The sequence below is a fragment of the Hermetia illucens genome, chromosome 5 (genome assembly GCF_905115235.1).
Source record: "Hermetia illucens chromosome 5, iHerIll2.2.curated.20191125, whole genome shotgun sequence".
In the NCBI taxonomy this organism is placed as follows: domain Eukaryota; kingdom Metazoa; phylum Arthropoda; class Insecta; order Diptera; family Stratiomyidae; genus Hermetia; species Hermetia illucens.
Window position 1 is genome coordinate 39601165 of NC_051853.1, and position 13313 is coordinate 39614477.

Genomic DNA, 13313 nt, shown 5'->3' on the forward strand with positions numbered 1-13313 from the left:
TCAGCAGTGCATCGCAGGCGTTGATTCAGTCCAAGAGATTTTTTTTCGTTAACTCGTGTGGCACCCAAACATCCAGCTTTTTTTGGAATCCAATCTTCTGCAAATGGTTCCAAACGGTGAGAATAGAGAATCATCGTACGAATTTATTCATATTCGTATTTCCAAATAAAAATAAATTCAGCACTAGTTCGAAGTATTGCACGTAACCCACAAAATGAGCTCAGACGTAAACCCTTGAAGTTTCAAAAAATACACGATCCTACATCTCAATAGAAAAAATGGAAAGTGACAAGCTGCAGGTTAGCATCTGTTATGATGAGGCCCCATTTATTATCGAACAACGCGTCAACAAAAAAAATGATAGGGTCTAGTTTACAGAGAGATCATACCATGGCTACCAAGAAGTAGGTAGGTAGTAGTTCAGGCGGCCATAACTCTCAATGGCTGGTCTTCGATCGCTGTCAAAATGAACGTAGCTGTTTATCATGGAAGAAGTCAGAAAGTGCGCATCAACGAAAAGTAGTTGAAAACCAACGTGCCACACTTTTCTTCTTCGTTACAGTGGCTGACAAATACTCTCTACTTTGGGGATGTTGAAAAGTCAGGTTGGCACTGAAGCAAGCTATTCGCCGGAAATAGATGAAAATACCCCAGAACCACTTGCATATCGCATATCATGCGTTTATTGATCGTTTCACGGCCTTGACCTTATCGAAAACTGATGAATCATTTCACAACATAAATTGTCTGTGAGCATTTATCTATATTCAAACATGACCAAGATAAAATTGGGGCTCCGCTACTGAACAGAAAAAATGCTAAAGAAAACAAAAATTGGAGTAACTACCGAGTAAAACCAAAATAAAGTTAATAAAAGCAATGAAAAAAAGCCCTCCTTATTAAATCCAAATTTATTACAAATAGATTTTGATTTCATTTCCTATTTTTTGCAGGTTTTCAATGGGGTTATTCACGAGTCACAGCTAAGGTGAACGTTCAGGCAATATGTATTGTACAAAAGATGCTGTTGGATGCTTTTCTCCAAAATACTATTTTGTAGTCACCATTTATAGTACCAGTTTTTTATTTTGATAAATTTCCAAAGATTAATATCATATAGTTCTAGCGAACGTGTTAGAACCAATCACTTCTTGCACAGAGTATTAAAGATGGACTTATCCTTTTAACCTGGAATTCGACGTTTAAAGGGTAAAAAAATAACATTTTGTAAGGTCCAACCTAGGTTAAAGTAAAAATTAAAGCTCGATAAATACAACTGTAGTCCTTACTGGCAATAGATACCATTTGGAACTGACTTTCAAGATTACTTATCATGAGCTCTCCATACTGAAGAAAATACAGCAAATGAAAGTTTGCATGTTTTTAGATTATTCGACATACGTTTTCGTTTTTCAAATATAAAATCATCCAAAATTATTACAGATTTAATTTTTGATTTTCGATGTTAAATTAGAAGGTTGTATTCATAATTATTTCCAGGAGCAAAAAATATTTAACTTTCACCAGTAACCGTTCAAAAGGAAGCCCTGACTTTTGCAGAAATAGCATACTAACAAATAAATTGATTTTTTTTGTTCAAATAAAATACAGTTATTTCATATTTGCTTTCAATTTTCGCGAGGAATTATAACTCGACTGGCGCAACCCATCGCTCTACTCCCGAACCGAAATGCAATCGGACTTCTTACAAACACAACACGTAAAAGCAATTTACTAATCGCTATTTAAATATTTGTACTTTGCTAACATCAACTCTCGACTCGTCGAGAGAACCGAAAAAATCTTCATTTTGGTTTTTATTCGCCAACATTTTTGAATTCTTCCATTCGCAACATAAAAAGAAAATATCAAGTCACGTTGAAAATAATAAGCTTCTCATATTTACTTAAAGAAATTTTATATTTATAAAAAATGGATAATTTGAAAAAATAAAGGATATGGCCATTCAATCTTAGCAGAAACTTCTTTCATATTTGTTGCTTTCTAAACTTAATTTGCTTTTCGTCTTCTTCTCTTTCTAGCTCTGTCCAGACTTTTTGGAAATAAATCAGCGGCGTTCAAGCCCATCATTGTAATCAGAATAATCAACGAACAATTTTTGATTTGTTTCTATTATTATTTCAGTATTCTGTTTACAACATAGCAAAATTTCTCTAATTTAATTGGTGGACTTTTTTTTAAAAAAAAGTAGGCTAGGAATATATATATGAAAAGAACTATACATAATATGAAACTATAGAGTAGTTGCTAATCGTATTAATAGTAAATTACTTTTATAAACAAGAGAACTTTACACGAACAAAATTATAACTAAAAAATGAAATTAATTTTAGTTTTATGTTGTGTTTTTTTTTATTTATAAGTGTTGAGTGTGTGTGTATGGAAACGCGTTTATTTTTGCATAGTTCATGATCGATTTAATTTTACTTCTTTCATATATTTCTCAAGTAGGTTTGCGTGTGTATGTTATCTTCCTTGTGTATAAATTATAACCTTAATCAACTAAAACTGATTTTTGTTCTTGTTTTAATTATTTTTGTAGTTTGTATGCGTTCACTATTGATAAGTTATAAATTAGTTTTTACATATTGACTTTTGAATTTCACTCAATAGTTAGGAGACGGCGAGTAAATGACAACATGCACGATTTTAATTGAATAGAAAAGGGTGTTGTCCACGTCCACTCATTTACTCCTGAAATTTTGCAATGGGACATTGAAGAATGAGTAAAAACTGTAAGTTTGGTATTTTTTTTTCACTATGTATTTCCATTATTTCCTTACTTTCTGTTTAAATTTTCAATTTTTCTTTAGAAACAATTCTTTCTCTTTTAGATTAAATCAATTCGACAACTAAAAACAAAGTGAATGAATTGAAAATAAACAGTTTTGTTTGTGTAGTAGAAGAGGGAAGTTAATATTAATAACAACACTGTTAGCTAAAATTTATCCTGAAATATAAATAAATTATTCGTAGCTGCAACTGCTATTATGTTTTCTAGTGGATGCCAGGCCGTGTGTAGAATTTTCTTATTAAAATCGAGACAATCAACACTAATTTCATCTTTTTTACGTTTTCCTCCGGTACACACTTTACGTGGTTTCAAAACTGTTTTCGGCTTAATTATGTCTCTTGATGCTTCTAACGTAACATCCTTTTTCGTATTACGATCGAACACTCTAAAGAAATTGTTATAGCTTCCAGTCATAATTGCTGTATCATTTCCGTTCCAGCAGCATTCGAATTTATCGAAAATACAATCATTCTCATACAAAGAACATAATTTAGCTCGTAAATACTCATGCACCTGCAAAGAGAAGGGAAACGCGTAAGAAATTATATTTTATTTTATAATATGAACTTAAAATTATAACGTGCAACATTTCAAGACTATATATATGTAATTGCAGCACGAAAAGAGTGGAACTGTTTTGCAGAGAATCATGAACATTTGAAATCTTATAAATGGTCAGGAATTAATCACAATTGTGAAGGAGAAACTACAGTCTAAGGCCATGGAAGTCCAATACTATGCCTTGAGCATGCTATTAGTCGTGCAGAACACTGATACAACCGAAAATAAAATACAGTTCTATTCCAGTTCTGCCGCCTACTCCCTGCGACAAAAAGGAACGGATTCTAAGCCGTTGGTGAACTACGCTATTTAATTAATTTGCCAATCGGTGTAACCTGGATAAAATAACGTTCCACAACCGACGTCCTTTGCAATGGACATATCACAGAATAGCTTAAATTCACAATCTATAGCAACGTCCTTCACCTTGTCATTCTTTATGACCTTGAGAGCTGAGCGACCTCCAAAAATAGGCAAAAGCGTTCTTTGGTTATCAGAACCTACACAAAACGCGTCCATTTCCGCGAAGTTAAGGAAGGGTAGCAATGCAAATTTTGGTCACCGCCACGACTTGCAATAAAACCACCAATGTTAGATATCAGTTTTTCCCTTCGATAAGCACGGTAGTTAAAACCGTGCCATTGGTTTGTTACTCCCGCAAATTTCCAGTGGTACCGTATTAATTGCACCTGATCGGAACATACCTCCCTTTCTTCGTCGCCAGATCAAAATAAAATTATGGCGTACAAACAATTTATTCGCTGATTTCACATCGATAATTTCTCTTTTCTCATATAAAATCTTTTGGAGTTGACTTCACGTTCCCTTCTTTCATACAAGGGAGTTAGGCCTTTGGATATCCGCTTTTCTCTCCTTTTTTGCAAGGTTATATATCCTTCCGGATCTTCTATAGAGTCTTTTAGAATTTTCACTTAGATTTTTAACCTTAGCAGCAAAAAACCTGTTTATGCTTTGTTGATTCCACTTGTCCGTGGAATATAAATACAATCTAATACAACCTCTGCTTATTCGAGTCGGACGAGCGTACATCCCGTTAATGTTCATTTCGTAAGTGTCGTCTATTCAGTCATAATTCCTGTTTCAACTCTCTCGCTCAATTTTTTTTATTCCATTTATGGACTTTTTGGAGCTCTTATATGCCGTCGAATATAATATCCGTTCAAAAAACAAATGAGAATGACTAACATATCGAAGCGTACCCCATTGATCCTCATCTGGGGAACCCGAGCGAACTCAGTATTAGTTTGGATAAATGAACAGTTTTAATTTAAAAGATTGGTGACGGAGCTATTATGTTCATACCGAACACTCCCTTGAAAGAAACGCCATTATTGCATCACTACCTCCATCAGTTGCTTACTATGGAAAACGACGAGACAGATTTCAATCAACAGAATACCTTAAATTCTATTATCAAATGACATATATATTCTTGCCATTGTCCTCTTGGTGGGGTATGTCGAACCACACCTATGCACCATCGCACACGATTTGTTGAAATGCGTTAGGACTTCCCGAGATATCCACACTACTCCTTTGCTCTTCTGCGGCAAATGCTGTTGGGGCGACCCACTCGTTGGCTATCTTTGGATAAGGGCTTCTACTGCATGGCGTATTCCAGCAATGGAATTATTGCCCCTCCTTAATTAATGAACTATCCATTACCACTTTCATCTTCCGATCACATCCCCTATAGGTGACAAGCCTCTGCGCCGACAAAATTCTTTGCTTGAAATAGTATCAGACCAGCGTATTCCGATGATGTGACGCAGGCTTGAAGCCTTCCAGTGACAGTGGTAGTCCATGTGCTACTCCCATGTAGTAACAACCCAAAACAGTCGGCATTTCCAGATTTTAGACAAGGCAGTGAAAGCAGATCTAACACTGTTTACTTGTCGGGAAATAATCCGTGCCACGATGGAAATCACGCTTCGTAGATATACAAAGTGATCAACGCTTTTGATGCTCTGCCCATTAACGCAGATAGGGAGAGTGGGATGACCCGTCAGACTGAGGACCTTGTATTTATTGGGGTTTATTTTCAGTCCAACTCTACTTGCCTCTCTTTCCAAATCCAGAGCTATTTGGTGAGAGAACAAACAGATGTCATCAGCGTAGTCGAGGTGTTTGAGGATGGAGAACGTCACCGATAACAAGAAGAAATAATATCGATGACAACATCCGTCCCTGGCGGACTCCGTTTTCGACCTCAAGTTCCTAAGACATTTTTGGCCATCATATGTCACTCTCCCGTTTAGAGTACTCTAGATACACTCTCTGTTCGTACTTTTGAAGGATTTCTCGATATCAATAAAGAGCAAGTGAAGATCTAAACTCCGCGCCCTAGTCCAAAATGATCTGCAAGTTGTTGATGTGGTCAATGCAGGATGATCCGAAGCGGAAACCAGCTTGCTTTCTGTCGGATTATTTTAGCTGTTATCTTTTCAATGGCAGACACCTCTCCAATTGTCACACTAAAAACGAGTTGAAATCTTAAGGAACATCCCTTTCTTCCACTCTATGGGAAAGGTCTCGGATCCCAAGATTTCCGTACGAGTGGAAACAGCAGATCTGCAGTGACTGCAGGTGCAGCTATAAATAACTCTGCCTGGAAACTGTCAAACCCAGCGGCTTTGCTCATCACCGGATGTGATACGGATAAGAACCGTGGTGAAGTGTTCTTTCCACCTCTTCAGCTGCTCGTCATTGTGGCTGAGAAGTCGACCGTTAACGTCCTTCTCAGGAGCATCGAAAGGTTTACGACCGCATGCAAGTTCTTTCATGATGCGGTATACACTTCTAATATCAATGCGTTCTGCGGCATCTTCCGCTTCCCTAACCAGTGCAACTGGTACGCTGACCTTCCCGGGATTTCACTCGATATTGGGAGTTCGAACGCGTTGCCCCCAACATTACTCGCAGCAGTCAAAAGAGCCTTCAATCCTTTCCGTTCATTGATCCACTTCCTTATTCCTTAATTCTGCAGTCACCCAGATCTTATGATGCCTGGTTTGTGCTTACACCACCTTGTCACATATATGTGGGAATTCGATGATTAGGTTTAAGTAGAGAAAGACTAAACTATGATTTCTCTCGAACTAATTTTATTCTTTTCGTAGGCGTACAATGTACTCAACGCGACGTCTCGACATCCGCTGCTCAGGTTCGCTTAGGTATGCACTCATCCCGCATATATGTGATGGATGTTTTTGGACAATTTGCGTTGACCTGAATTTTTCAAAATCAGCTCATGGTACCATTGGATGATGGCGAGCGTTCTGGCGATGCGCTTCTTCGATTATGTCTACTTCGCCGGTGTTGTAAAACCTTCATTAGACTTCCCCGACTCATTTTACTTGGCAAGGATTTCTATATAGGAGCGCTCAGCGTGAACACATTATATCATCGCGGCTCGCTGTTACACTTCGCACTTGGTTTTAGTATTGCGAATGTTTCAAGGTTAGGATCGCTTAGTACTCACACCAAACTATTATATTTAAACATCAATCGCGACATCTACCAATGGTATAGTACGGCAAGAATTGCAAATTGATAAAATTCAATTTTAGCACCGCATTCGGTAGTGTTTGGAATATTTTATAAATGGGTTTTCACCAAATATAGTCATGTGGGGTATCAAATGAAAGGTCTCGGTTAGTACTTTCCGAAGCTGATCTTTGTTTTGACATTTGTTTAACGGAGCCATTCTCAGAAACTGTCCAACCGAAAAATCTGAAAAAAAATCAGGAGATATGGTGCCTAGGCTCCGAAATACCTTCCATACCGATATCTGTTCAACTAAAGTTAATAATAGTATATTACTATAATTTTTAATAATTGGCTGCGAAACCCCCCTTAAATTTATCCTAAAATCATGCAGCAATGTAAGCTATAGTATGGACCATGATTTTGCCAAGTTTGGTAGAAATCGCACAATTACTAACAAAGTTATAACAGGTCAAAATTGCCGTTTCTGTGCAAATTTAAGACTGAATGCAAATATCACGCGAAAGTGGATATTCTCACTAGGTTCTAATGCGACAAATGCACACTCAAATCGCTTTATAAAAAAAATACACAAAACCTTTCATACCTGAAGCGTCCAGCTTCCGGTTTTCCGACTTGTTACAGGTGAAGGACAACATTATGTTACATTAAATGATGAGATAACGACGATAAATTCAACAGCTCACACATCTGAAAAAACAATTCTCAACCACCATGCCCCTTAAGCCTATTTTGAGGCGCTTGACGAATCTTACATTACGGAAGGTGTAATAACGTTGGAGGAACGCTGCAAAAAGTGTATTGCTCTTGCTCATATAGTAAAATGTGGGAAATACAAAAACAATTTTTAACTTCCAAATCCATGTAACCTCTTGAAGTGAAGACAAACTTTAAAAGTCTGGCACAATAAAATATAATAATATTCGATGCCCCAAAAGCCTAATTTGGACGTTGGCTTTGATATTTTTTTTTTTCAAATCTTCCCGTGTTGCTGGTTTTTATTTCCTTTGCGATTGTAGAATTATAGTCGGGAATTTAGAAACTGGGCGCTTCAGGTATGAAAAGTTTTGTGTTTCCTTATGTGCTCTGGAACCTACTGCACCGATAATAAGCCGCTTTCATGCGTATTGCGCATTACTATCCTCTTCGCTACCGCAAAATTTGGTCCTCCGCTGTATCTGTGTTGGAGAAGTTCGTGTGACAGACAGACAGTAAACCGATTTGAAAAGATCTTGTGTAGGTTGTGTAACCTTAATAATATAGTTTTAGTTGAAACATTTCATTTGAATGAATATCCACGAAGTTGCATGTATGATTTAACAATTTTAGTTGAACACTGACCAAGACGAGCTTTCATCATTAATTCACCAAATGAGCCAATGGCACATCGTTATTTTCAGAAGAGATTATTGTACTATCAGTTCATTCAGTTAGTTTCAAGTTTCAAGGACTTACGACCAATGTTTTATTTGTGAGAAGATAGAAAATGCAAACTAAACGAATGAATGAACAGACTCTCAATTACTACCCAATTTTGCGCTTGAAACTTCAAATTCACACCTCCAGCAAAAAAGTCATTCGTGAGTAACATATCAAAATGCTTATTCATGCTAATTACAAGCAATATTTGCAGCTTATTTTCTAAAATTATTGTGTCTCACTTACCGGATAAGTTTCAATAGGTTTTGTCTCCATATGCAAATCCCACACTTTAACACTGAGATAATCTCTCGAAATCATATGCCGTCCCGAATTACTTAACTTAACGTCGCTAATCGAACTAATTATCTCACTGAAGAAACTTCGATTTGTCGGATTTTCCGGCTCCTCGAATTGTTTTGCATGTCGATCGCATAGCGCAGACGATCGCATATCACATAATCGGATTGTGCCCTTACTACTTGAATATACGAACACATTGCATTCGGTCGGATGAAATTCCGCTGCCGTTATCACCTCCGTCAGTTCTTCCATATTGGCTGGTTTTATGTCAACAATATTAAAACTTTGATCCGTTACTTCTAAATTCCATAAATTGATTCGCAGATCGTCCGCTGACAGATACGTTTCTTGATCAGAATTAACGGAAATCGAATTTATATGATACGTATGTGCATTGGCGAATATGCGGCGAGGCGATGCCTCCACCATAAGGGCAATTGGTTTTATCTGAGGAACTCTTAGTGTCGTAATACAACTCGGGTCCCGAATTAATCCATTCTCTTCTTTTGTATTGTAACCCTCGAACGCTTTGTCGCGTTCTGACACTTTCCATAGTTTTATTGTTTTATCGTTTGTTGAGAGGAGAAAGTGTGCTTGATTTTTTCGTCGAAGCCATCGAATTTTATTAATTTTTTCTTCTATTTCTAATGATTTTAAGTAATCGAATTCGGGTTCATGCGATTGAAATGTCGAGTAAACATTATATTCGCCTCGTCGCGGATTAGACGTTTTAGATGCAGCATCTCTCTGAAAATCAAATTTTAAATTATATTTTACCATTAGAATGCCCTGTTCTGCAAATATCTGCTACATTACCTGGAATATGACAACTCGTCCGCCTTTATCACCGGTAGCCAATAATTCGCCATCATGATTGAATTCTACACACGAAATTATATCAGCATCTGTAACATCGTCATCTAGAGCTCCTTTTATTTGTGAGAAGCACCACGATGTTTCGCCATTACCTGCAACATTAAAAGAAAATGTTTATTTCTATTGTTTTAAAAATAGACAATAAAAGAAGTAATTCTATACAGAAAGAAACACAAAGGATAATTAAAGAATACCCGATAAATCATAACAGAATATCTAGGTGTAGACAAATCGACAATTACTTGACATTGGAATGCATTAGTTCAAACATTTATAGTGTTTATATTTAGGAAATTTACAATAAGAATTTCCTCTTTCCTCTCTACAGATCAAAACGTTAGAGTTTCTTTGATCAAAAAGAATAAAAATAGACTATAATTTATTGACGATGCTGTTCAGCTAAAAGTATAGTGTCGAACTTTCTAATTAAGCTGATAGATAGACACTGCTCATGACGCAGGCACAATTATGTTGCAAACGATTGAAAAGTTCTAAGTTACAGAATAAAAGTGTTGATTAATTACATCAAAGGCAGGAGAATAGATTGATGGAAACACTGTGACATGGTAACACGATTTGTTTCCTAGGTTTTCGCAGAGTAACAAGATTTTTTAAAGACTATAAGACACTCAAATTAAGCGGAAAAAATAATTTCAAATATTTCAAACGTTGAAATATTCACATCTCAAAAATAGGTTATTAGAAATATAAATGTAATACTTCGGGAGTGCCAGTCCCCAGTGCTGCAGCTTGTCAATTGCATAGCAAATGTTTGCCCGTAGTGACTTTCAGAAAGTATGACGTTAGTAGGAATAGGAGAAGCTACCACACTCCAACGCGTTATACACCCTCGTGAGTCATATGCATAAATCGAGCGCAGTCATACACGGCGACAAATTGAAATCGTGCAGTGCAGTTAATCTGAGTTTTGGAAGCAGAAAAAAAGTCATACTTTGGCATATCTAGAGAATATGCTTGCTTGATCCCAACGGTCAAACTGTAATATAGAAAACACCTGCTAAACCAACACCAACAGCTCTACTACCAAACCCTATCTTCACCTCCACGTGGTAATCGCTGGGAGTTCTTTCTTTATGAAAAAACTGCAGACAGAGAAGGATGAAGGCGAGTGACCCGCGCCTAAAAACAGGACAAAATATACCAGCTGGTCCTCCAGGTTGGGGGTTGGGTAGGGCTGACAACCCTACAAGGAAACCCGATGTTACGAAGCCACGAAAGGAGCCTCGGACAGGATGAATTTTACAACAACGAACCCGGCAACGACTACGGATTAACGATTTACGCACTTTCTCATGGAACGTGCGCTCCCTGTACAGAACGAATGCTGCTAAGCAGTTAGCCGATACCCTGTCCCAATATAAGGCTGATGTAACAGCGTTGCAAGAGATGCGATGGACAGGGACCGGTTTACTCAGAACAACATATATTATAGCGGCCATTCAGTAAACCATGTACTCGGAGTAGGTTCCTTAGTCAGCCAAAAAATGAAACCTGCTGTTATCGGCTTTGAAAATATAAGTGAAAGGCTATCCACTCTGTGTTTGCGACGCAAGCTTAGAAATATAAGCCTCATAAACGTTCACGCCCCTACAGAGGAGACTGCAGAGTCGGAGAAGGATACCTTCTACGAGGCAGTTGAGCGGACCCTGGAAGCCTGTCCCAAATATGATATCAAAATCATACTTGGAGATTTCAACAGTAAAGTAGGGACGAAGCCCGTATCCAGGCGATACGTCGGCTCCCATAGCTTACATAGGGATACCAATGATAACGGACTGTGTATTATTCAGTTAGCAGTATCGCACGAAATGGTTGTTGGAGTCCAATTGATTCCTTCTAATATGTTTCTAGCGACTTGTCATTGCAAGGCAAGCCCTCCAAATTTCCGACACAAAGGACAAATAAATATAATCGAAGGTTTTGTGAATTTCTGCGGCTTCCACCGCCTCGTCATTGGTGGTACATTGTCAGAGCATGGAATTTGCCACAAGGTTAGTTTGATTTCAACTGACCGGGAAAGTACGAGCAATCAAATCAATCACATTGCGATTAGCAGATCTAGAAGCTACTTTTGGATATGCTTCCCTCCCCTTTCAAGTTCAATGCCGACTGCTTCCAGGATCCAGTTGTCGTCCGAAAGCGGGAGAATTATCTTGCTTGCTTATCATATGGCAAATATCTTGAAAAGCCCACCAGTCAAATGTTTTTTTCCAGGTGCTACTCATCACGTTAGCCCTGTCCTGAATGGGGACACAAGATCTGGCTGACAGTGGCAGTGGAATTGTCAAAGCGTAAGTAACAAAAAGGACTTAGGAAACAGAAGCCGCCAGAGATGATAACGATTTCAGAACCGCATATCGCGATACGATAGCATTGCAAAGTGATCGCAAACTTTCGATGGCCTGACCAAGAATGTTAACAACCATTCACAATGATGAACATTTCAAGAGGAAGAAGGAGCACTTTAGCTCGGTTCTCAACGGTATAAAATGGCACATCGATTTAAATTATCTCTTTGTCTCTTCGCGGAATTGTCTACTTCCTGCGATTTCTACAGAGCTGCTTTTTCAAAAAATCCTATGAATTCGACATTTTTTCGGAGTGGAAAAAAGGAATAATCATTAAGATTCCAAAAAAGGGCATCCATGTTGATTGCGACAATTGGATATGTATTTCGAAGCTTCCTATTTTCGCAAAAATAATAATAAGGATTTTACAAAAAATGGGGGTGGGTTGGATTATTAAATCGCGCCAACCTATACTGCAAACAAACTTCATAACGACAAACAACATAGTTTTTTTTGCTTCAAACTAGTCAAGTTTTGTGGCAACTAAACCCAATTTACGGGAACTTTTTCTTTTTTAATCTGAAGAAAAGAACAGCTGAAAGTTAATGACTGCTGTGTGAAGTTGCACGATTCATCGCAAGAAACGTGTGAGTACTGATTTCGAAGCGTTAAAAATGGTGACTTTGACGACAGCCGAAAAAGTTTGGACAAGAAATCCAACTTGCGGAATCATTAGAAGTGATCCGAATAGCCATTTCCCTAAGTTTAAAACATTGGGGATGATCCGAAAGGAAGGAAATTGGGTACGATTTGAACCGAAGTGGAGAGACGTGAAAAGACATTTTTAAGATTTTGTGTAAAACAATCTTATTGAAATCGTTTTACTGTCTGTCTGTCACACGCATTTTATCACATGTGGGCAGCTGCTTCAAAAGCAGAAAAAGAAAGGACTTTTTGCATTACATCGTCACTCGCGTTGAAAAAGAGATCCCTGCGATAACCTCGAGCGAAATCATATGGTTACCCTGGATGCCCAACAACATCGACGGGAAAGCGAAGTATCCACGGATCAAAGCTCATGCTCTGTATTTGGTGGGATCAGAAGGATGTCGGGTACTATGAGCTGCTCCATTCGAATGAAAGTATCAGGAGAGTGTTACCAAGAACAGCTGATAAATCTGAGTCAAGCGTTAAAAATATAACGGACAAAATATTCCAGGACATGAAAATGTGATTGTTCGACGGTAACATGATGCAAAACCCCTCAAGGAAAAGTTTCATGCGTTAAACTGATGTATGCTACCCCACCTGTTTTACCGTCTAGACATAGGTCCTTCGAATTACCACCTTGTCCGATCAATGACACATGGCCTGCCTGACCAACGTGGATTACATCAAAAAACGAGGAGTCCTTTTCACGCGGAATACGTAATACCAGAAAGATGAGAAAAAGTAGTGGCTAACGATAGACATTATTTTGAATAATCGCATTGCAACCATTT

The 13313-nt window shown here is 37.9% G+C and overlaps 1 protein-coding gene across 5 annotated transcripts in view; it reads right to left on the minus strand.

Moving 5' to 3' along the window:
- Window positions 1-1873: 1873 nt before the first annotated feature.
- Window positions 1874-13313, minus strand: part of LOC119656602 (protein phosphatase PP2A 55 kDa regulatory subunit) — a 132030-nt gene continuing 120590 nt past the window's right edge. For all 5 annotated transcript variants that reach the window (XM_038063035.1, XM_038063031.1, XM_038063032.1 and 2 more), the window contains 3 exons: window positions 9443-9594; window positions 8570-9373; window positions 1874-3328 (listed from right to left, as the gene is read on the minus strand). In XM_038063035.1, the coding sequence (XP_037918963.1) occupies window positions 2960-3328; window positions 8570-9373; window positions 9443-9594 (1325 nt within the window). In that variant the 3' untranslated portion in view covers window positions 1874-2959. The remainder of the gene's footprint in view (window positions 3329-8569; window positions 9374-9442; window positions 9595-13313) is intronic.